The sequence below is a fragment of the Geospiza fortis genome, unplaced genomic scaffold (assembly GCF_000277835.1).
Source record: "Geospiza fortis unplaced genomic scaffold, GeoFor_1.0 scaffold318, whole genome shotgun sequence".
NCBI lineage: Eukaryota > Metazoa > Chordata > Aves > Passeriformes > Thraupidae > Geospiza > Geospiza fortis.
In genome coordinates, this window is record NW_005054371.1 from 2,780,482 (window position 1) to 2,806,905 (window position 26,424).

At 39.7% G+C, this 26,424-nt stretch overlaps 1 protein-coding gene across 3 annotated transcripts in view; it reads right to left on the bottom strand.

Annotated features, from left to right (window-relative positions):
- Positions 1–16,542, bottom strand: part of TFDP2 (transcription factor Dp-2) — a 48,873-nt gene extending 32,331 nt beyond the window's left edge. For all 3 annotated transcript variants that reach the window (XM_031060014.1, XM_005424679.3, XM_005424680.3), the window contains exons 1-4: positions 16,438–16,542; positions 10,795–10,861; positions 3,610–3,713; positions 665–786 (exon numbers count right to left, since the gene is read on the bottom strand). In XM_031060014.1, the coding sequence (XP_030915874.1) occupies positions 665–786; positions 3,610–3,713; positions 10,795–10,861; positions 16,438–16,479 (335 nt within the window). In that variant the 5' untranslated portion in view covers positions 16,480–16,542. The remainder of the gene's footprint in view (positions 1–664; positions 787–3,609; positions 3,714–10,794; positions 10,862–16,437) is intronic.
- Between the last annotated feature and the right edge of the window lie 9,882 nt (positions 16,543–26,424).

Consider the following 26,424-nt stretch of genomic DNA (forward strand, 5'->3'; position numbering starts at 1 on the left):
CTTAACTGTCGAAAAGGTAATATTGACAAAAGGACATTCATCACTGATTAGAAAAATTAATCTAGATGCAGAAATATATTACTTTTTCAGAGGCAAAGCACTACATTTCTGTTTTGAGACAGCTAAGCTCAGCAGTACTGATATTAAAACAAAATACCAAGAAACAATGTAAAGACCAGATTTAATTAGATGAGATAAAGAAAGTCATGTTTGGCTGGAGCACCTCAGAACCCCACGAAACTTGTTGTTAATGTACAATAGTAATAAAAATACCACACTGATTATATTCAAAGTGTTCTATTAGAGTTTATTCTTAAATGCCTGTTGAAGTGTTTTTGACACTTTCTCCCCCTGTAGGCATCTGCTACATGGATATACCATGAACTGCTGGAAAAAATAAAGGCTTCTTTTAACAGGAGTCCCTGTGACTCTCCATTTTCACCAAGAAACCACAATTAAAGCAGACAGTGAAGTGACTGGTGCTTATAATTTGTGTTTACATGCTCCAGACATCAGAAGTGCCTCCCAGCCTGAAAAGCACATGCTATACCCCATTTAGTTGTGCAAGAAGTAGAAACTGTAAGTCAGCATAGATTCAACAGTATAAACAATGGAAAAGATGAGAAGAGATGCTCAGATACCTTTAAAGAGACCAAAGCCTTACCCTGGGCCCCAGGCAGACGCTTCTGTGATGTGTGTCTGTGTGACCATGGTTGGAGCCGGGGTGTACGGGCTCCCGATCAGAACACTCCCTGAACTGGCCAGTCTTTGTGGGGTGCTTATGATCTGTAAAATTCAGCAATAAAAACCACAGCTCTCTAAAGAAAACAGAAGTAAATACAGCCAAAAATTCATACTAAGCATTGCACTAAGAAAAGTAATAATAATTCTGTACCAGAAGCAGTCACAGTATACAGAAGAGGTGGCACCAGAAGATCTTCATAGAGCAAGGCCATTACAGTGCTGCCAAGTTTCCTATTAGTTCTACCATATTACTGCATTATTCACATGGACAAGAACCAGAGAAATTATTCCAAGTAATTCCTAGGTATGGCAGATAAGATCTGTACCTATAGAACAGACACCCAATTGTTTCTTCATGAGTACATCTAGGCAACTTCTTGATCAATGTAATCAATACAGCCTTCTTTCTTTCCAATGGATTTGTCTCTTGTAATTGTCTATACAAAAAACAATCTGAGCTGCAGGCAAAGCATTCCCTACAGTTTCTAGCATTCACAAGATCCCAAGGCACTCTGGCAACTAATTGTACCTACAGAATTAAATGTAAAGTCTTTATGGTATAGATAGAATTTACATTTATGCAAACCTGGTGAAATTGTAGGTACACAGGTTAACACTAACACCCAGTCTTAACTTTTAAATCACATCCGAGTTCATTTTTCAAAGTAGGTCACCAGAATAATTTAAGTAATATTTAAAAATAAAACAGTATTGATCAAACTAATCTTTAAAACTAACAAAATTTAATTATTTTGATTCCATTATGGTAAGATTCATATCAAAGCTTCTTGGACAGTGCTTTTTACTCTTATAATTTACCTAATTTTTTAAAACTTTGTTTTACTTTACTCCATTTATTAGTGACATTTGGAGTAGTGACTGTACTAAACTTTGTGGTTTCCTTTACTATTTAGCTTATCCAACAGCTGTGTAACATCCCAAGGCACTCAGGTTGTAAGTATATGCTGTAAGTATAGAGCAGATATATAGGTACTGCAAGTGTGTACATATATATGCATATATATATATAAACTAGTGATAAGTATACAGCATTTGTTTGGTATCCATCACTATTGTTTAGACAAGTAGAAAAATGCTATGTGAAGAATTCCCCATTTCCTTAGCTTATTGAGCTTTACTTCACGTCTCCCCGGTACCAGGTTGTGAATACATACATGTCTTTTTTGTCTTAAAGACATAAATTTATCTCATTTATTGTTTGCAAATGTATAGCTTGACAGAACCAAGGGAAAAGAGAATTTTAGAGAAACCAAAACACAGGTGCAGGAATGTATTTATTTCCTAGTTGGTACTGGAGAACCAAAAGTGCCCGCCTTTACCCACTGCAGGCAGGCATAGGACAGTTGTCGCTCCTGTCACCAGCCTGCTGCTCTGGGGCAGAGTTCTCAAGGACCGGTCGGTGTTTCGGGGCAGGGGTGTCAGGGGCCGGTCGGTGTTTCGGGGCAGGGGTGTCAGGGGCCGGTCGGTGTTTCGGGGCTCGCTGCAAGGAGCGCGGTCGGTGTTTCGGGGCCCGCTCCTGCAGCGCTCCTGCCCCGCAGCGGCACCAGGGCCTGCAACCCGCGGGGGGGGGCGGAAATAAGGCCTACATAAATTAATTAATTAATCAAGCAGGGTGTTGCTGACACAGGCAGGTGGTAAGGGAGCGCTAACACTGCCACTGCTGAGAGCTCGGGAGCATTTGCTTTTAAACAGCCTGGCACAACACAGCTGTATGCTGGGTATCTTAGAAAGCCTGTGTTAATGTCTATTTATTAAGAAAATGTTTTCTGAATATAGATCTATCCTTGCAAAGCAGCAGAATAAAAGAATAAAAAAAAAAAAGGTGTGTCTCACATCACGTAGTAGCTTTTGCAACTTCTACCTGCTATAGAACCTAAACTGCAAGCAGGGCTCACTGAAAGCAAAAGCAGGGCTTGAGAAGTCAGTCACAAGAGTAGGGAGTGCATTAAGTGAGTGCTCTCCCTGTTGTGGGCTATTTATTGCACTGCCAGGACACATCCTCAGCGGCAGAGTGTTCCAGGGCAGTGCCACAGGGCACAGGCCTGTGAGACATCAGCACTGACGTTCTCAGCTGTTCCTGGCAGGCAGCCCCTGGCCAGTGCTGGGGGCAGAGCTCTGTGAGCAGGGAGTGCCACGGGGGTGGCTGTGATGTGTGTGCCCCTCTGCCCAGCTGGGACAAACCCCCACTGAACACTGCTCAGGTGAAAAAGACCCAACACCATTTTTATGAAACACATAAATGGTTCTGTTCTCAGGCTAAGTGCTTGGCAAGGAGGTATCAGGTTACTAGAAACTGTTCACAATATTGCCTACTTAGCTCTCTGACCAACAGAAAATCTAAATTTTTTCTCAAAACAAGATCCAAAATCCCTGGAACATCAATATACAAATACAGTTATCATGGACAGGAAAAGAGAGTTTTAAGAAGAGTAGTTTCAACAAGTTTAGAATTTCTCCCAACACATCAAAGACATTCTCTGACAATTTTGGAGATTTACTGGTGAGAACATGACTTAAAACATTTAAAGAGTATCAACAATGAGGGGATTTTCTTAAAACACATTTGAGTAATAGTTAAAATGTCAGCTGGTAAAGCTGTTTCAGTTTCCACTCAACGCCCAGAAGATAGGTACCCCCTAAGGGCACATACAGGAGCATTGCTGGGAGTGGCAGTTCTGGCATGCCAGGCCTGCTGTGCCCCCAGGTCACCTCCCTCCCATGCAGCTGGGGCACTTCGTGGCTGAGGCAGGAGGCAGCAAGTTCCTCTCGTGTTCCCCTGTCTTACACCAGCAGGAAGTCACAGCCAGTTACACAAGCTGGCATTACTGCGGTTGCAAAACTTACCATTTGAGGTCCAACATTCACATTGATTGGTCCCAAGGTTTTTGGCAAAATCTTAGTGGGAGAGTTGGTGCTGGAAACTGGCAAGGTGATTACTGAAATATTACCTAAAAAGAATGGTAAAAGGAGAGTTTTAAATTACTTCCTTAGTAACCCGTGAAAAACACTTTGCCAAAATTCTCCCATCACTCTAACGCTCTGGAATCAGGTTGGCTTTGTTTTATTTGCTGTGAACACACCCTCAGGTAAGCTCCAGACCTCTCAGCAGATGTCACAAGGACACCTCAAAAAACTACACCTTCACTATTTTACTTTTAAAATTACATGTATTTTATTTCCAGAAACAATTTATTCTTACTTAAGAAAAAGAGCACACAGCCTGACATTCCTCAGTATTAGAAGTGAAAATTAATGAGAACACTTCTAATAGAAGTCAACATACAAATCCTACTTACAATCATAGTCATGTGTAAGAAATATGCATCCATAAATCTTCAAAGCCTTAACTATTCCTCATCTGACTGTCCCAGAGCATTCCACAGTCATTGCTGATGTAAACCAGCCACAGCCTGCCACTGCACAGATGGAGTAAGGGATGCCTTTACAACTCACCTAAAGTCACAGAGCAGGCAGCTGCATGTCACAATAAAGTCTCCCATTCCTTCTCCAGTGCAGGGTGTTCTTATCCCAAGATGTTTATCATCTCTGTGATCCCAAACTGCTTATGGATCTAAATCATCCTGCCTTCCACAGAGAAGAGCAGCTCTGTGCTGACAGCCCCAAAATACTGCTGCTCCTCCTCTATCCCAAATTGCATCTTGTATTTCGATTATTTGGAATTAATGTTTAAATCAAAACTGCTGCAGCACCACTGCTACTCCTTGGGTGTTCAAACTGCTGTGCACAAGCCTCTCAAAGCCCTGAGCACATTGGCTTATCCAGACTGCCACTGTGGTGGCAGCAGCTCCTTTCTCTGTGACAGCTTCAAAGCAGGAGAGCTGGGAACCCATCAATCAAACACCAGCCCCTGTTCCTACACCAGCCTGACCAGAGTGGGGAGGAGTGGCTCTGAGGCACCACCAAATACAAGGAAGAGCTGCCCCTGCCTGGTAATCCAGAGTCAGCCTGGCTCCAGCTGGGGTCATGAGGACAAGGATAGGTTCCTGGAGAGCTCCTAATGTTCTCTGGCACTGCAGCCAGCAGCTGAGGCATCTGAGGTGACAGGTCCCTTCAGAGCAGCACAGGCACCAGCCCTCCTCCCCCAGGAGCCAGCCAACACTGAGCTTAGCCCACATGGCCCAAGCTGACTCAGAGGTGTTACACATCCCTGCTCCCTGTCTTTTCTCACATCAGCTGTTCACCTCCACTGCCCAGTTTTCTTTACTCACTTGGTCCTGAATCATGGTCTCTTTTTTTACATTTCATTTTAATATACCTGTTTTTCCGTGAGGTTACTGAAAAAATGATAAATTCAACAAAGTAACTTCTCTGCAACAGGAAGCAGAAGCAAGACAACTGAGAGGAAAAAGGATCTCTGTAGTTACAGCACAGAAGTAGAAAAGATGTAGATTTATGCGAAGTCTCACCTTCATAAGAAATGTTCAACACATATATGAGAAATACAAACAAATTGAAACTAGGATGTTCTAATGTTCTGTGTAGATTCTTTTGGCATCTGGAGTAATACTACTACTTAATATTAATTTTCCAAAAGGCAAATCTGTATCTGAAAACATCTTCAGAAGCAGCTTGCATCTCTAGTCAATAAAATGAATAAATTATTCAGTCATGTAACTCACCTACAAAAACAAATATAAACCTCCCACACTTGCAAACCCACCCCCTCCAGTAAATCTGCTCTGTTACGAAAAACCTTTTGTGACGTAGTGCCAGAGAGCACAAGATAGTAATTCATGATTTACATACACCATGTTCCCATGCTGAGCTCAAGAGTTCTCTCACTTGCCAGTTTTACTTTTGCTAGAGGATTTTGCCCAGGATTTCCCAAGCTGTGCCAGCATATTCCATCAACACCCAGTCTCTCCCCTCATTCCAGGCTGGTGCCATCAATGATGTGTCACTTCCCAGTACTGCTGTAGGAATTTTCCTCTTTTCTGCTGCAACTGAAACTTTTGACCCCACTACCTCCAAGGTCAGCTCTCATACTATTTCTTCTTGTCCCTTTTCTTATCAGGGAAAAGAAATAAATTCTTTTCTCTGGTGTTGACAGTGTAAGGTCACATGGCCAAGTGCAGTAAAATTGTGAAATGTCGGTTTTGGCTCCCAGCTCTTCTACCACAGGGCTACAGCACAGAGCTGCCTCCAGCTGCACCTCCCAGCCTGCAGGAGGCACTGGGCTGTCACGTTTGTCCCTGCCAGAGGGGCCTTGTGGGGCTCACAGCACTGGGCAATGCTCAGGGCCACCCACCACACCCAGCACTGGGCACAGCCACACAGACTGGCATCCCTGGGATCCATGGGGATCCAGCTGCACCTGTGATTGCTCAGAACATTTCATGGACGTACTTCCTTCACACACACATGCAGACCCATGGCCAAAGCCACACAAACCCACCAGATTTACTGAGCAGCCTGGGAAAAACCACTAATAAACCACTAATTAGCAGCTACTGCTGCACTGTGCCTTTATTTACAAGGCTCCCTGGATAATGGAACATTGGCACCACTGGGTAACTTCAGTAAATACAAGGGTCATTCAAATGACCTGCTCTTGATTTTAAAAAGACATTTGCTTACATATGGTGCATGTTTAAATGTCTTTTTGGCCAGAGTCACTGTCAATAAAAAAGATTTTAATCTTCTAATCCCTACACAAATCCCTCATTTGGCAGCACTACTGTCAAAACAATCTTAAGAGTTGACCAAGTTTTCAAAGAAATGTTTCCTCACCCTTGTTCTAACTTTTAATTTTCTTCATTGGCAAATATAAATATGTGGAGGTGTAGATTTTAAAATACAGATAGATGAAAAAGAACCAGTTTGTTTTTATAAGTGAGGTATTTCTTATCCACAGTGGTCAGAAAGAAAGAACAACCAAGTTCTTCACAGTAAGAGGTTGCTTTTTGTGTTTGTCAGCAGTTGAAAAAATAGTAACCAGAAAGTTTTATCAATTACAAATAAAATATTCCTCCCTACCATTTTATTTTTTTCCAAATAGCATATTCGTCCTGATACTCCTGTAACCTCAATTGCTTCAAATATTATTATTATATCATTATATTATTATATTTAGGAGGAAGTAGATGTGACAAGACATTCAACAGATTTTGGTATTCAACTGACATCAGAAATATCATCAAACTAACTATATACACTATCGCAAAGCAACTGCAAATGTTTTAAACATGACCAAATTCTAAATAAATGCCAAGTCTTAATAACACCCATCATTTGGGGGCAAAAAAAAGATTACACTGATTTATGTCCCAGGGCACAAGAGCAGTGAGTACAGTGATAAGCTGAACACAATGAGCCCCATCAGCCCTGAGTCACGGTAATCTCACTGCATGCATGGAAAAGGTCAGCACAGATGGATCAAACTGGAATGATTTGTATAATAATGCTCAATTCTTATATAATGTTTCTCAGCAGCACTTTCAAGGCACAAAGGAGGTCAATGTCATTATTCCCATTTACCTATGGGAAACCAAGCACATGGGAAAGAAACCCATGTAAAACTCTCATAGGGAGGCTTTAGCTGCAATACACAGAGAGCCATCCCAAACTGAGCCTCCTTAGCACTGAAGCAAATTCAGAATAAGAATCTGCCAGTGGATATCTATATGTATGTTTCTCTCAGAACAAAAGCACTTTGCTTCTACATAAATTATTCTTCCATTCTTCAGTCACCACTATTGTTGCTTCTCAGGGAGAGAAACCAGTGTTGCTGTAATTTCATATTTTAAAAAACCATCATTGCTACATAACTATTATTCTTCCTGGCATTTGTGCAATAATTTTACTGGTGCACAAAAAAGAAAAAAATCAATTTAAATTGATCTTCAGCTTCAAGCAGTCACAGATAAAGTTATTCATGTTTATGTACATGCATGCTCACATGTACGCACAAAGCAGCTCTCACCATACTCAGTTTAAATCATTATGTGCCAGCCTAAATAGCCTAATTTCACATAAACAACATGCACTCCTATACAAATATGAAGCTAAAGAAATTTTAATGATTTTTTCCCTGTATAACTAAATCTGTTAGGTCTGCAGCTCAGTTGCAAAGATAATCAGAAACAACGTCAACTGGAGAATCTATAGAATCTGTCACAGCCAGTTTGAAGGAGACCATGGCTGATGGGGAGCATAGCCCAACCAGCTGGGGTTACACACAAAGCATACATCAACAAAAAAACCCATTGAATTTTCAAACAAAACACCAGGGAAGTGGTGGTAATTTGGATTTCATATTCAGAGCTCTAAACAAATGTCCACTTTTTAAAAGTGTCTCAATGACAGCCATTTTTAATAATACAGCCTACAGCTTGACAATGATGGCAAAAACCCCAGCTCAGAGCTGTGAGATATCAGCAGCCCATTGGGATATTTTGGAATAACATATGTGATGTGTCCTCAGGGTCCCCTATTACACTAAGACAGATAAGTAAATTTACTGATCTCCAAGATCAGTATGATAAAAGCATATTAAAAAAATGGAATTATTATCACATTATTAGTACACAAGTATTTAATTGGTACACTTCTTCATTTGTGCATTGCACAAAATTACTGGGCTACAAACCTAACTTTAAAATTTCCGTAGAGACGAAATCAAAGAGATCTGTAGAAAAGAAAAAAATAAAATGGGGCAGACAGTTTTTCAATGTACTTCAGGCTTACACTGAGCAGTACAATTTCAGTCTTTTACTGTTCAATTTGAGATAAATCTACAGGAGTTAACAGCTGTATGAATCTGAAAGCACCAGGCACAGGCTATGGATTACTGTTGCTGATGTCTTGGTCATTTTATCTCTTCAAGCATACAGTGAAGTACTTCTCTTACAGCAGCCCTGTGCACCAAGTTTTTGAAACACCAGCCCTGTCAGGACTTAGTAAAAGATAGGTACTGTGTAATAGAAAGATGCACTGAAGCAAAGTGCATTGTGAAGTTGTCTTAGAAGTGAAGATTCCCACCCAAAGCAAGCCCTCCACAATTATGATGCGATTAATGTCTCCTCCCTCATGGAGCCTGCTGCAAGACTGGTGCTCTGTGCCTGGACTCCCTTTTCCCTCCACAGCAGTAAACAAAGAACAACATGTAAACTCATAGGAACTGGGAATACAGTAACAAAGAAGTGTTAACTAAGGACAGTAAGATTCCTCAAAACCTTTGTGTGAGTCTACATCACCCATTTTAAGGTAAGAATCCTGTAGCCATGGCCCAGCAGCAGCAGCAGATGTGCCCAGGCCCAGGTGCCCCATGGCTGTGCCCTGGCATCCAGCCGGGGTCTGGGATTTCACCGGGCTGCTCCCCCCCCAGGCCCCCTCTGCTGGGCAGGGCAAATAACAAACACACACAACAGTTAGCTTCTTGGGAAGAAAAGAAAAATGCAACTTGTTTTTAAGCAAAAATTTCTAGCCCTTGAAATCTGATGCTTTCAAGAAGGTTTTCAGTACAGCAAATGGCCTCTCTACTTTGTTTTTGAACATATCATAAATGCACCACACCTCAGTCTAAGGGTGTTATGAAGGCACAGTATAAATAGGCTCAGACATGTAGCAATAAATTGCCTTTATTTTTATCATAGCAAATTATTTAAATAATGTATATTTAAAAAAACAACAAAGAAACCCCAAAAACAAACAAACAACAACCCACCACCACCAAAACCCCAAAGAAACCAAACTGCCTTTACTAGGAAGCTCACAAAGCCCTGTTAAGAGACAGTGGACCTGAATGCCTGGTTTGGAGGTTTTTTCCCCCTCCATAATTTCCAGAGTACAACAGTGGACATGCCAAAAGTAGTAAAGGATATTTTAAACTGAAAGTAAGAGACAGCTTAGACACTGGCTGTATCTGTACAATTTTCCCCAGCTTTTATGGAATATTTGATGTTCTAAGAAGAGTAATCCATTGTGAACAAGATATTTTATATATTTTATTTCAATAGAGATGGCAATAATTTCTAACTATACCTCAAGGTTAAAAAAATCATTAGATCATAGCATTTTAAAAAATATATAAAAATGGAGGTAATAATGCATCCATCATCCCAGAAGCAAAATCTGATAAAGAATGGGATATTCCTAACAGTAATGACCCATACTTTATAAAGTTATTCTGTTATTTTCTGGACAAATCAATTGCTTGTTTCAGAAATTATTTGAAAATGTTGCACTTAGTCTTTTTCCCTAGCATCACAACACAATAATCACAAAACAATGAAGCACAATGTGCAATAAATAATTCTCAAAGGCCTCCACCAGTTTGTCATGTTCTGCAAAGTTTAGAAAACTAGGAAGATACTGTAGCTCCAGCCATTTTCTGTTTAGTTGTCTCAATTTTTCAGTCTCTTAGGTTTGATGGTATCAGCCAGAAATCAACCTTCCTGCTGCTACATGCATTGGATTATTGCAGTGGATAACAGCAAACCAGTATTTACTTAGAAAGGTTGATTGAAATGTTTCCTGAACTGCAAATCCTTGAGTTTTATAATACAGATAAGGGGTTTATTTTACTGGAATACCATAGCTGTTATGACTGATCATAAATTGTTTTTGAGTCAAAAGTGATTAATCCAGAAGTGCTAAGATAAAACAGGACAGGACAAAACATAATTATTATTGTAAATTGTGCAGAACATTTAGAAAGAAGTATGACATCATGCTTAGCCTTCTCTGTCATTTTGACTAGAACAGAATCAGGAAACTTTAAGGGTGGACTAGAAATCAGGAAATTCAGCATATTATTCACCATCAAGGAATGAAAAAATGGCTTATGTTATGCTCTTATTATTTTTATTACCCCTTCTTTTCCCCTCTGAAATCCTGAAGACCTTCACATCTTTGCTACTGACACTTACATGTTGTTATTGAGCAACTACCAGTGGGGATGTATGAAATGTATTTTGAACACTTAAATTCTGAGTATCCCAAAGGTGAATCAATCATATATTGCAGTGAAATAAGTCTTAATGTATGTATCAAATAGAATTCTCTTACCTTTTGTTGGACTCTGGTTCTGATCTATAAATCCTTTCAAGTCTCCATTTGTGGAAGTCACACCAACCTGAACAAAACATTTTTGAAGTCTTAAAATATGATAAACTTTTCTATGTTTTCTAATATGCAACTAACAATATTACAAAAGCAACTTTCAGCATTATGGAACATCATAATCTTATGGACTGTAGAGTCTAACAAGTGCATGAGACTCAAGGCAAGGTATCCAGGACATTTGGAAAGTCTGCTTTTAACTAAGTTGTTACCTAAAAACCACCCTGAATATTCTGACTGTGCACTACATATGACCCAAGCAGCCCATTCTGGCTATTATGGCGTAAGGCACCATCCCCTCCAAGTCAAAGGGAGCGGCTGCCACCAATTACAGCAGAAATCTGCCCATGTCCAGTTGCTCAGTAACCAAGCTGCACAGTCTACAGGTATGAGATGTGACTACTGATGCATTCTAAATACATTCCCAACTTCAGTGATACATTGATTTACTGAGGGTAAGTTACTGGAGACATGGAAAACTTAAATCTTATACAGAATAGTGCAACTCAGACTTTAGCATGGACACAAAGCATGGGAAGGTGTAGTTTGTAAAGAAAAATACAAGATCATCCTGGATGAGGAAGGGAAGAGATGGGAAGTCCCTCATATCCCAACCTCTTTTTAAAATATTACAAAATTTGAGTATTTCTGTAAATCATTGGGACAAAGGGTTCCACTATCCAAGTTAAAAGAAGGCAATCATATGATGAAAGATCAAACATTTTGCTTTATTTTACAGATGTATGTAGCAATAATGGAACCTATGCCAGGGCCACTTGAAGAATTTTAATATACTCCTGTCAGAGCATCATTTAATTTTAGGTAAATTAAACTTAACTAAAATAAACTACACAAGACAAAAGAATATCTGCTATAAGCATTCAGTCTCTCAATATTCAGCAGGTAATTTTTGTAGGGGAAAATCTGCACACACTGCTTTGTGACAGACTCTTGAAAATACTTCTACTAAAATTTTTCCCCCATCAGGAGACAAGTAAGAAGATCAACTGTTGCTGCACTACTCTGATTGTAAAACACTGCCCAAATGAGCTCAGTGATGTGCTCCTATAAACAAGCCCTTCGAGATGCTCAGCCCTCAGTTTATGTCAGGCATTGTCACTGTCAGACTGTCCCTTCCCTGCCCTTCCTGGCACACCCAGCCAGAGCCTCCTCACTCCCAGCTTGGGCTGCTGTGCTGTCCCCAGGGGCTGTGTCAGAGGCTGTCCCACTGTCCCTCCCACTGCAGGGCTGTCTCCCAGCAGGTGGCACCGGCGCAGCAGCAATGCAGCAGGGCTGGGAGGGCCCGAACAGGAACGCCCCGGGCTGGAGCAGGGAGCAGGGCAAGGGGAGGAAGACAAAAACAAACCACAACGCCTCCTTAGCAGGTTTGGTAGCAGATCCAGCACTCCAGGATCTCCTGTGCATGGGCACAAGGAACACTCCTTGTGTGGTAAGAGGCCACTGTGGCTCCTCAGTGAGGATGTGCTCTTGAGGAGATGTTTAACCAGAGGTTGGCACATCTGGGAACTGCACAGGGTAAAGCTCTGCAAGGCCCAGCCAAGGACAAGAGGCTGCACTGCTGGCTCACGCCTCTGCTGCCTTCACACCAACAACAGTGTCACCTTCTCCCAGGAGCCCTGCCTGCCTCTGCAGCAACTAGAACAACACTAATGGGAGAAATTTTAAATTCAGGGAAAGAATGGGGTCCACAGGGATAAATATCATGTTAGATGATGGGCCTCAACTCATTCCAAGAGAAGGGATTACAAGGAACATCTTCAAAGACAGCACTGAAATGTGTTCACAATTGAACATTCAGCTCCAGATCTACAACTGTACATTTCCCTATTGTTTCAGCAAAACACTGGAGATGACATACATATACAGTGTCAGAATGAAAATTCTAACTTCTACATTTAATTCTCTGAAAGATTTTGTGTGTATATTGTACTTCAGTGATCCAAATGACACAAAATTACAGAACTTCAGTTTGCACAGAAATATGTTGTTTTCATTACAATGATCCTAGTACACATTTATAAAGAGCAGTACTTTTCTCAATTTTATAATCCTTGTATCTAAGTTTAGAAGAGCTCGAAAACAAACTTGAATTTCATGAGAACTGAAGTGAGAAATGTAGCAGATCTCAAGAAATTTGTTTCTCCTGCAGAAGATTGATCCTAAGTCCTCAGAAGAAGCAATGTGTGATGCAACATTATAATACTGCTGCACAGCAAGACCTCTATAGGATTCCATCTCTGTGTTCAAGAGGTCCCAGGCCACGTTGTTATCTGAGACAGACCTCACACTGCTTTTGGGAATCTTGTACGGTAACAACTCCTAAGCTGAAACCAGTGAACAATCCAATGCTTAACTGGAATAATTTGTTACTTTTTGTACTGCTCCTCTGATATTTCTACTTTATAACACTGGCCCAGAGTGCCTGGATTACTGGGCATGGCAGGAGCTGGACTCCTGCTTCTGTTCATCTGCAGCACAAAGAACCCAGCCACGATGGAAGATGAAGAAAGGACCTGGCAGGCCTTTGCATACTACTAAATATCTTAGAGGTGTGTTTGCCTTTCCTGTTAGGTGACTAAGTTTCCAAACAGGGTGAGGGGAAAGAAAGAGTCCTAGTCAGAGTCTTGGATGGGACCAACTGCCACGAGCAGCTCTTGTAGCCCAGCCCTCTCCACTGCTTGGTTGGGCAGTCTCTGTGACCATCCTCAGCAGTGAAACTTTCCTCCATGCTGAATGTGAAAGGAGAACATCACAGCCATTTAACTGACCTTATCTATGGCAAGACAGATACCCTCTGAGAAGCACTGACTAATAACTTCACAACCAAAACTTAACAGTCTTATTCAAAAAACTTGCTGAAGTTATATCACTCATTTGTTTGAGTAAACTAAACTAAAATTTACCGTGAGTATTTGCTCTTTTTTTCCTCCATTTGTTAATACTCTTTTGGTGTCTTTTTACCTGAAGGACCATTGGGAAAGGAGATACAAAACAGGCAAGGAAAAAACCCACATTTTCTTATATAAGTAAAGAATGAAATAACCCAGGTGGACAGGGTGATGTGAATTACATCTGGGTACAATGTATATGGTAAGCACATAAACATATTTTTTCCAAGAGAACTTTTATTCAACATTTTATTATTCATCGCTTCTTTGGTCGGATTAGTTTTCTAGGGAAGGTCAAATTACCCACAAACAATATTCCACAAACAGATACCAGAGAGGGTCCTGTGTTTAAAGAAAATGAGCAGTGAGATCACTACACACTCAGAGGTAGGAAGGAAAAGCAGTGGCAGGGAAGGTTTTTCATCTTGCACACACATCCAATCTCCAGGAACATTCTGGCACGTGCTTGAAGCACAAGCTGGCTGGACAGGAGGTTGTTCAACACAGCTTCTTGCAAGGTGGAAATTCCAACTGTGGCATTCCAGCCCCAGCTCACTGCACGGGGCTATGATGCAACAGGAGCACACACGTGCCCAGCTGAGCAGCAGTGATTGCAGAATGCAGAGGTGGCAGCTTCCTGCTGTGCACATTTGACAGAAACCCTTCAAGAGTTTCTGGAAGATGCTCAAATTCCAGTACTTCAAAATTTCCTTTCCTTGATGCTTCAACATAAAAGAAAATGATGAAAGTACTCTCACAAGGAAGCTCTCTCCCTCAACTCACTCTGCAGATCACTAAACCATTTCTGACACTGTAACAAATATTAACCTTACATTTGAAACAGATTTTGAGCTGCAGAAACCCCCAGGTATGTACAGAATCTAAACCCTGCAACTCTGCAAATTCAGAAGCCTTCTAACAGCACCAGGAAACACCAGGGCTGACACTATTCTGAGTAACCAGAGCAATTCTGAGTAACCAAGGTTGGGAAAACCCTAAGAAGTGCTACTAATGACACAAAGCATATAACCACCACATGAACAGGTAAACATGAAAACTGAGTCCTACATTCATCCGTACCACAACAGTTGAATTTTTTAAACATAAACCCATAAATATTAGGTATCTGACTAGGTTTGCATCATTTTGACATGCAAAATTTCAAAGTATGCACACCAATAAAATATTTTTTCTCTAAAGTAACCATAACATTGTGCTGAAGTAAACAACAAAATTACATTTCTATACTCAGAACAAGAGTAGGTTACCCAGAGTGAATGTCACATCTGTCCTTGGAGATTTTCAAAACCCGCAGCCCTGATGGAGCCCTGAACAAAGCACCAAGGAGCTGGGTTCCAGTGTGAAAGAGCTTTACACAAAACCCCAGAGTAGATGGCCTCCTGAAATCCCTTCCAGCCCGTGCCACTCTATGACTATTACACAGCACTCCATGGATTTTATTGGGATTGGTATTTATCCTTTGACTGCATCAAACAGAAGGTCAAAGCCACAAATGACCTGGATTTGTGCAGCTGTCCCACATACATCAGCAGAACTACTTATTTGTACTAGAGATGAATATGACCTATGAAATAATAAGGAAAGGGCTTTGAATATACACATCAGTTTACTTTATGTCTTGGTAAACTTGAATCAAAAAGTGAGATACAAGATACCTCAAAGCCTGGACCCACACTCCAAACGAAGCTATTAATAAAGCCAACAGAAATTTCCACCACTTGAGAATTGATTTAAACCAAACTATATCATTGGCACCAATCTAACCTAATATGCACAAAAGCTTTTGCAGTTACTGAACAGAGCACAATCCTGGGTTACCTGCACTTTCATTGTCGGGCAGTTCTTTGGTGGTGTTGGCTCCTAAACCCACTCAGATTTAACTAGAATGCAGGATGTCAACAGGCAAATTGCCCAGGGCCCAAAGTCACCCTCAATTCACTGATCACCAGGATTAACCAGAACTGTTCTCTATACAAGCTGTGTACCTCAGGAAGCACAGCTAATTAGGCAGAAAATTAAGGTCAGGATGTTAAGACATTTCATAAGCTTCCTCAGAACTCGGGATAGAGGAGTCAAATATAGAGCCTTGAGACACCACTACAGGCTGGGGAATGAGCAAGCAAAGGAACCAGAAGGCCTCCAGTCTTCTAGGAACCAAGAGTGTACCAACAGCAGCCAAATAATATGCAGTCCTTCTATTTTTTCTTGAGATCTGAGATTCAGACTCAGTGGAAGGATTTTACAGAGGTGCAAAGGTGAGAAGATTCAACAAAATGTGCAGCTGTCACGTAAGTTTGAAGAAATGTTAGAGAAATCATAGACTCACAGAATATCTCAAATTGGAAGGGACCTGAATGGATCAATATGAAAACAGCATAAAACACTGCCTCAGTTATCAATCAACTAAATTACCTGACCAACAGTTATCTGACCAACTAAACTCCACATGCTTAAAGAGCTTCTAAACAGTATAAATTTATCAAAATACTGCAGAAGATGATGGGGTACATATTTGTGGTATACAAAAATCAGATAAGATTTCTGAATTTGAAGGTCTTCGTGACTTATTTCTTATATTTGTCCACACAATTCTGAAAGTCAGCAGTGAGTGGCAGAATGCCAACATGAACAGTAACACATGTGGAAGAGTCATACTTACATTTTTTGCCGTCATGTCAGACAGTATTGCTTTATATTTCATAAAGCCATAAGATATCCCTTTTCATCTTCACAGAATCTTTAAAACGAACATCCTGTAAGACAGTTAATGAAATACCTTAGTTCAAACCCAAGCTTCTGAGAAAATAATCACAATAATCACCACAATATTCAGGTTCTGCAGAAATACTAAAAATGGTCATTATTGGAACAGGAAGAGATGAAATCCTATGTATAAAGGCCCAACTTACATAAAGGCCTGACTACATTAACATCCTAGCAAACCATGTTATATCATTACTAAAGTTTTGTAATTAAAACCACGCAATTTTTGCATTTAATGCAGATTGGCTTTAAAAATGGAAGTGAATTACTTCTCTCCACTGTCTCTTTAGCCAACAACAGAGAAGGCTTTTAATAAAATGTATATATAGAAAAAACAGAAAACATTCAAAATTTTTAGGAAACATGCAAGAAAAAAAAATTCAGCTCTAAATAATCTTTTAAATATTTTCATGCTTTTTATTAAACCTGTGTAATATTAGAATTATAATATTAGAATTATAATTAGAATTATAATATTAGAATTCCAGGAAAAGACAAAAATTTTGGTACACCAAAAAATAGTTTAAAGTGGCTTATTTTTTAAATGAAAGCTTCCAGAAGCATTATAGAAAACAGAAGAAAAGTTACAAATCAGTGTTGTCAACACAAACCATTTTAAAGATAGAATTAACTTGACAAATTGTTTAGGTACCTTGAAAAGTACTTTATAAGTAGTACTTGCAGCTTAAAAATGGACTATAAAAGACATTTGAATTGCATTTGGATGAATAAGAGAGAGAGAACTGTTCACACTTTGAAGTGTGGAATCAATTCAGTAAAATTAGGAAGATACCTAAACTACTTATCAAAGAAGATTCATGACCATTTGCAGCAGAACTCACCAGCTACAAAAGTAGGATGCAATTTATGCTATTTCCTCTGTATTTTAACCTTTGTCAAGTTTGAGAATAGCCAATGTCTTCATCTCCCTCCAGGAAAGTGCCAGGGGTTGTTTCAGTAGTGTACGCAACTAATGAGGAACTCTACCATCACATCCCATTGCTGCTTCAGTAGCTTTGGATAACCCAGGAGAATTTTAAATTTTACACTGTTTCTACACACTTCTTGGTTTCTTCAGACATCATATCAATTAAACTGTTAGTGGAGAATCATTTTATTCAATGTAGTGGCATCCTCCACTTCCGGTTGACTGACCTGTATTTCTCTTCCTTGGTGCCTCCCTTTACTGCAGCCATAATTAAGCAGTTACTCCAGCATGTGAACACCACACAAATCTACTAAGACATTCTCCTGTGAAAACTTGTACATTTTAGTTTCACCACAAAACATCCAAGAAAATAACACAAATTTTTCTCTGGCTTTAGAGAAGATATTACAAAGAGGTATCTATTCCCACCCAGGGGAAAGGAGCTACTGGATCTGCAGTAATCCTGAAACCTGAATCCATAAAGCTACAGAGGTCATGGCAAGGAGCAAATACTGAATTCTTGCAATACATCTGAAAATTATGATCTTTGGTGCCTGTTCTTTTTTGACATTTCTGACCCCTACAGATGAACTCTCCAAATCCATCATCTGGAGCTCTGGCCAAAATTCCCATTGCAGTCTGACCTCCCTCTCTTTAAGAGGCTTTAGAAGTAATTCCTCAAATAAAATGTAGTTAAGAACATAATTGCTGAGCAGTTTTAACTTATTTGCAGATAAGCAAACTAGGTTCATCATGACAAGTTATTTGCTGTCAAGCTTAATGATGCAGAAGGTATTGTCCATAAACTATTACAGTCCTTTGCCACAATGCTCCTCAGCCAGTAAGAACAGTTGGGATTCTTCCAGCTTTATGAACACATTTTGTCAAGCCCGAGCAGCCAGACTTTGTGACCCCACCATCTGCCATGACCTCTTGTCAGGTTCAGACAAAAGAACCGACACAGATGGCCTCAAAATGGAGATTTTCTTCATTCCCAGTTGCTGCATGTGCTTGCACCACACAGACAGAAAAACATAAAACTCAACCTTTTTTCTTCTTTAGCTGGTTTCTACTGAAATGAAGCTGCATAAAAACAGAGCCCAGAGCACATGAGACACAAAGATTGCTTTTTTTGAACTACATTTGTCCCTTCATAAGCTAAGTCTTGGTTTATAATCCACTCCCATAAAATTGCCTTTTGGTCATATATTGTATGGTACAAGGAGCCAATCAAACTGCCTGACTTGTAGCTTCTTTTAGAACATATTTTCTCATCACTTATGCCACTGATATTAAAAAGCCAGTTTGAGCATGAAATTTACCAAAGCCCAGGTAATCAAGCTCTAGTTACAGCAGAACAGTACAGGAGTTTTATCTGTACCTATGCTAACTACAAGTTAAATGCTATTCTGATGTTTTGGTGATTTTGAAGCTGAATCCCAGCGCAACAAACAGTGTGAAACAGAAAACAGTTATCTGCAGAATAACATTGCATTCCTTCTTATGTTTATTTTCTATCTACTGCCCAGTCTTACTTTTAAATTACCCCATAAGACAACACAACAGTCTTTTCTCTGCTTTACCAAACTTACCCTGGTTGCTCTTCTAAAATTTGATCAGTACAAGTCACACCCTCACCTAGACCAGCACCATGCAAAGATCCTCCTCAGTGCCAGAGGCCAGTTCCCACAGAAAGTGCCATTTATGTAATATTACATCAGTACTAAACATCTACAAATGAAGACAACTATTGGACAATCATCTAAATTGTTATGACGAAAAGTCTTTACAGAACACATGAAAGATTTTAAAAAAGAGATATTTTAGTATACTAGAATGATTTTTATCACCACTAATGAGTGCTTTTTCTCATTTGCCTGATAAACAGTATTGCAAAGTGAAAATTATTCCAGGTAACTGGGTCAGCTGAGAGGAAAGTGTGATGAGTTTCAAGAAAAAGAAACCTGTATAACACCAGTCTTTCCACAAGAAAGTAATTTATACTCTTCATATCCCCCTCCATAGTATTAACTTTCAACTGTTATAAGACTGATTTCAGAAGACAGCAGTAACAAAAAGACTCCTTATTAATCCGTACAGGCTCAGTTTTAAACCACTAATTTATGCAAAGCATCTACATGGCTTAGACCACCTGTTACACATATGCTGCTTCAGTGTGTCTCAAGTTTTCAGATCAGTAAAATTTCAGAATTATTAAGTACTTATCAGAAATCCACCTGCTCCCAGGACGTGTTTCTCCAGCTTGTTCCTAAAACATGTTTCAATATTTAACTCCTTTTTGAAAAAAAAAAAAAAGATTTAAAAAAAAAAAACCAAGACAGGAGTGCCACATAACATCCAGCTTGTCACTCAACGAAGCTCTTAAAAAACGCCAACCAAGGTATATATTCAACAAGTCACATACACAGGATGGGAAATAAGTCACCACCTTCAGCTCTCACACAGCAATTTTTATTTTGAAAATAACGTTAGAAAGTAGCTCTAAGGAAGCCTTTGAGAGGAACTTCCACCATGACATGTAAGATGAAGGTCTGGCAAGTATCATGACTTATTTTTCCAGCCTTTACTGTGAGAAACTGTATGCCTTCAAAACAGTCCTAGTAGATAACAGACAAGGTGATTAGAGAGACTGAACAAAGCAAGTCTGACTTGACCACTGAACGATATTACAAATTTTTAACGAAATAAAATAATTTGAGAAGAGTATTCAGTTTAAAAGTGTCATTGTTTAATCACCTTTACTTGAGTTTAAAGGCTGCAGCCTGAGAATCCAAAGCACAGAAGTTCTCCCAAACATACAACACAAAAAGGAAATGAGGATTACTGCTTTAAACCTAGATCCAAATGAAAGATAAAACTACCTGAACCCAAACTGAAAGTTAAGATCTCATCATACAGTTAAGATCGAGCAAAATGCCAATGTATCATCAGAAAAAATTAACTGACACCTCCTGGCAACAGCAGTAATTATAACTCAAGTTTACACAGCACAAAGAACTTGGAAAAACCGAGGAGGCATTCCTGCAAGTTCAATGAGTATAAACTGTAGCACTTCAGCTCCGCAAGGGAGATCCACCAACATGTGTGGTTTGCTAAAAGCAAATGTCCCCTCAAGGACTTAATGTAGCAAATACTGAGGCAACAAATGAATTGGATCTCATTCGGGACTGAGAGTGGATCCCAAGTGTTACATCCCAATTACTGCCACTATTTATTGTATTTACTCACTGTTGTACCTATTATTTACTACAAATGTACACAGTATATGACTGTACATGTATACATGACTAGAAAAAGCACTGTTTGATGGAAGCTACTCAATATCCTGAATTCCATCAGTGAAGACAGGTCTTAGTGAGAAGAACATGTAACACAGGAAGAAAATCCAAAGCTGGATTCAAACTCTCTCCTAGCTGAAAGTACTCAAGGTCTCCATTCATTTAACTGCAGTGCTGACCCTCAAGCTCTGCTGCTTGCCCAGTGCTGACAGTGATGGGTTCCCATTTCCAACCTGGGCCTGGCTGCTCCTCAGGTATGTTCCTTAGTGCCAGCACCAGCACTAAGCTACATGGCCAAGAACAGGGGCAGCACTCATGGCTTCTTTCTAAATCAGTGGGGTGCAGCATGTCTCTTATGGTCCAAATAAGGAGAACTTTGCATTAAACATGTGGAGTAATTCCCAAGCACTTGAACCTTTGAAGGCTCTTTAATTCCCCAAACCAGCTTACTGTCATTCAAGATAGAGTACATAGGGCCTGACATCAGCACAGGGGGGAACATTCATGCACACTTAAAGCATGATCTAAAACCTCTTTTTGAGATTTATAGACAACTTTTATCTATTCTATAAGCTCACTTTTTTGTTCTCTGACTGGGTTTCTAGCCCATAGCTGACTACTACACAGGCACAACACTTGGGAGTCTGCTGCTTCAGCAGTAAGAAGCAGGTACAACTTCCTTTCAGAGTAAACAGCACACTGTATTTTCACAAACACATTTTTGCCTGAAGAAATTTCATTTGCACAATGGATTGACATTTTAAAAAAATTTAGTGATTTGTGTGATGACTGTAAAATACCATGGTAAGATGGTCTTTGTGCAGTGCCAAGAATACATTGGCTCCTCTTTCAATCAAGCTCAGCTGAAAACAGCATCTTTTTGTCTACTGAGACTTCACACCAGCTTCTTCCTAACACCAGCCCATACACTGTATGATACATCAGAGAATGCTCTAGATATTAATCTGGTTTTATAAGTTTTAATTTTGAGATGTAAAAATTTCCAGAATTATCAGTGTATTGACAAATATATGGAAATGTTTAACCACACTGTTGAGATATACTTTTGGCTACACCCTGCAGCTGAAGGATCTTAACATCCAACGAACTGAAGATAATTTTACATTTGCATTTAATTAAAAATCACCAAGTTATATGGCAACAAAAAACTTGATTATGAAGACCTAGTAGCAATTTCTTCAATTTTCCTCATAGTTTGCTAGCAGCTTTGCTCTAGTTTAATGCCACTATTTAACTCTACTCTTGCATGGGTCGAAGATTATGACAGTATTCACCAAAGGGTAAAGGTTACAAAAATGTCATACTTCTTTAATTATAATTTGGTACAAAGGCAAAAAGGGATTTTTCTGGTGATGAACAAGCTTAAAAATACTGATTACAGCACACAACATTACCTGAAAGGCACAGTTCCATGAAATATACTGCACTGCTCTGAGATCCCACCCCTGCTAAGACTGCTACAAGGGATTTCCACTTTTACCCACTTCTTCCACTTTGCACTCCTTCCCAATGCTGCACACCCTCTACAGCTCCCATTGCTGCCTGACCCCCTCAGTGAGCCACCTCAGTTCTAATATTGTCACAATTCCAACAGTGGGGCTGACAGGGGGTACGAGAAAGTTTTCCAAATGCTGTGACCCCTGAGAGCTCCAAGGGCCACCTCAGCCTGTGCACAGGACAGGACCAACCCTCAGACCTGGCCACTGACTGACCAGTTCCATTTCTGAAAAAAGCATTCATGATCCCTCAAAATTTACTTATGGATTGAAATGTGACAAAAGGTTGCATATGGCTTGTTCATATGAAGACTACTGTATGCTTTTGAAGAATTCACTGGGGTGTGTGCATGCTTCAAAACCCATTAGGAAGGGGGATATTTTTGTCTCCAGATCACAGCTTCCTCAATTTCTTATACAGCAAGAAGCAGGATTAATAATTTGCTTTTGACAGAGAGCAGAAATCTGCTGTTATACCAAATCAATACACAAATTGTATTGATTGAAATTGTATCAGTTGCACGTATGAAGTCACTGATCTAAAAAAATGTTTGAATGTATTTGCAATTGCCAGTTGAATTTTAATAAACTGAAGCTTACAATAACCTGATTGCACCTTTAAGAGAACAGAAATATATTTCTCACATTCCTCAAATCTCAAGGTCAAGTTTATAACAAAAGGAAGTTACCTAACTCCTTCCTTCCCAGAAATGGAGAGCCCATGCACACACGGTTTCTTATTTCACTCTGAGGACATAAGCTCACTTTCACTTGCAGTTTCTAATCTCATCCATAATTACTGGTTATGTTACCACCATATATTCTTGGATGACCATTACAGTTCACAAGTGACTTTCAGTATGTCAGTGCATTGGCATTTACAATCCTTAATGAGCAGCTGATATATTTGCTTTAATTTCCACAAACAGCATTATAATAGCTGCTACCAAGGTGAAGAATTCCTCTATACAACTAAAAGTTCACAGCCTTAAAGACAGTGGGTACCTGTTGCAACCTGCTAATTTCTTTCTGACCTTATTTTTCTTTTTTCCCACCCTGAAATTTGCAATAAGAAAACAGTAAATTAAAATGGTCCCTTATTCACACAGAACATATCTGTGTACACCACCCATTGGCAAATGGATTATGAATTCCTATCAAATTAACCTTCCCATACACCCAGCCAGATGTTATAATCACCCAAGAGAGGTCAGTGAGGGACTCCATTGAACAAAAGTACTGAAGAGGTTGTAAGCCACAACTGAATCATCTGCTATTCCCACCCAAACCAACACAAATCTGGCAGCAGCAGGAACCTGATGGAACAGGAGAAACCTGCCTTGCCAAACATAGGAGCATATTCTAAGCTCCACAGAAAAAAATAAATTGAGCTGCAAGACCAGAATTACATTTCCAAATGGAGTTTGGTCTCTAGATGTTAACAAAAATTCTATGGTTTGGACACGGGCACTCCATTCACTGTTAGCAAAGAGGAACAGAAGCAGCCTCAGCTACCATCCCTGCTTCCTCTGACCTCTGTTTGTCTAAAACCGGGTGATCAGGGCACAGCCACTGACTGAAATAACAAAAAAACAGTCAAAACAACATCACCTTTACAAAGTGGATGATTTCTACAGGTCATGTTAAAACCTGGCTGGTCATGTCAGTCAAATATCCTATGGACTGTAAACCATGAAGATCCCAGCGCTGTGACAATTCTGGATAATGCCTTCAAAGACACCTCTAAAGAAACCCCTTCTAGAAATCATGCTTAAATGATCTGGGAAGTTACAAAAAATCAAGTTGTCTTCTCTTTTAAACATTATCAAGTCAGAAAGAATGAAACTATGCCAACACCTGAATTGCTGCAGTTCACAACCAGGCACACTAACAAAACCAAACACTCATCTTTTCCCAGCTTGGTTTCAGGCTCCATAGTGACAGCCAATACTGGATGTGAGCTGGCTAAAGCATTATTTTTCATGTACTACAAAAATCCAGGAGTTACTTCAGGTTTCAGTAAATACAAATATCCTCAAAAATGGCTTCACAGGAAGCTGTGGATTTTGCAAACCATGTTCTGAAAGGCAAAGAGTTTCTTCAACAGTACTAAGTGAATAACTGGACCTTGAATTATTTTCAAACATCATCTTTTTAAATTTAATTACTGTTCTGTATTTCACCAGAAGTATGATATTCTACAAAGCTGTGTTTTTGTTACAGTTCCATTACAGTGGTCTTACAAACTGAACTATTGTAGGCCTGCAGTTTTGCTTAGATTGGTTTTTATGCTATAAATAGTGAAAAGCATAAAAGTAAATTTGAGAAGTCTTTAAAGCCCTTTATTGGAACCTATCACACAGAACATCAGACCAAGGAGCAAAGGAGTTCCTTTAAAGAAACTATGAAAATAAGAGGAAAAATAATTAATTTCATTCTAATACTGGATGTTATCAAACATACATGAAGAATCAATCCAGGAACTTCCTACAAAACTCTCACTCCCTGCCACATCTGCTCCTTTTATAATACTTCCTTGCATATCCCTGGTTTCTCAGATCCCACCACAGGCATTTGTGCCCTCAGCTCCACCATGTTATGTGCCCTATTACCACACCAACACACTAGGGATGTTTTTCACCTAATACCTAAAGTTCTGTGACAAACTCATCTGATTCCAGTGGTTTCCTGGCTTTATGCGCAAGAAAATCCACAAGTGTATTTCCTTGCAGCAGAACAGACAGCTGATTTCTCCTATTTTAAGATTCACTGTTGGTTCATCAAGAGTCATGTACAGTGAATGTAATTGGAAAGGCAGTGGAGAAAGTTTTACACCATCACACTCAAAAAATGAAAAAGAAACAATTTAAGAAATTATCACTTATTAGAGACAGCCCTAAGGTAGCACACCAGAAGAAATGCAATTCCAAGAACTGAATTAGACTGGCTATGACTAGAATTCATTCTGCTCCACATTAGGATGCAGAAATTTAAATATTTCTCTCTACACAGGATGGGCTGCAGGAGTTTTCCCCCCCATGCCATGCAAGGCACTACTCTATATTGCATTTGGAGATTCACATTCAGCTTTCAAAGGCACAGTGACAGGGTTTGCACATCTAAACCAACATCATACACCCTTGATGAGGATGTAATGCTGGAACTTTGGTCCCCGATTCTTCACTAAACCTTGAACAATTTTAGCCAAAGCTACTGAAAGATCTTCACTGGGAGGGTGCTCACAACTGCTCAGGAAGTGTTTCCAGATGCACCAGAGGTCTCTGCAGGGCTGTCCAGCATAGACAAGAGCAGCCAGAGATAAGGAATGCTCTTGTCCTACTGACATCCCCTGCAGAACAGCACTGCTGCTGCCCAGCTGGGTTCTGGGCCTGTGCCTTTTACACTGGAGAGCTGCTGCCAAGATGCTCTTCTGAAAACTGCACCTTCCCACTTTGTAAAGTGAGGCCACCAGTCAGAACCCTCTGCAGCAAGTAAGAGCACTCCTCTCACTGGTGTATTTTCTGTAAAATTAATTCTATTAAGATAGTAAAAGTCAAATGGTTTCTTTTTGTTATGCAAAGAGGAAGTGGTCAAAAGAAAGCCAAATAATTTGACAGTAATATAAGATCACTCTTAAATTCACCCATGAGACAATCTTATTAATATTTAATAATTTTATTTTTTCTTCTAGTATAGAACTAAATCATTTGACCTGTTACTCTGTCCTCTTCTAGAGGCACTAGACTCACTTTACAGTAAGAAACTTTTCAAAAGAAAAGCTGACTTTGTTTTCCTTCTGACCACCTCTCCCGCCAAGTCTTTTCCATAACACAAACTTCTCATTAGTCCTCCATGCTTTTTTCAAAATGCTGTATTTAACACCCTCCACGTTAGTTTGAACAGAAGTTCCTGAAACTTAATACTTCACTGCGTAAAAACCACCGGTGAGTATACAGAGCACTGGCATAAATATGGGCTGTGAAACACAGGTCTGCATTTGCCCTGGAACACTGGTCCTCTCAGTCCTTACCACACTTGTACAGATCCATTTTTGTGTATGACAGGATATAATATAATCAAAAGAAATGAGGTTAATTTGGGAAGGGTAAAGGAATAGAGGAAATCTATTAATTTCTTTT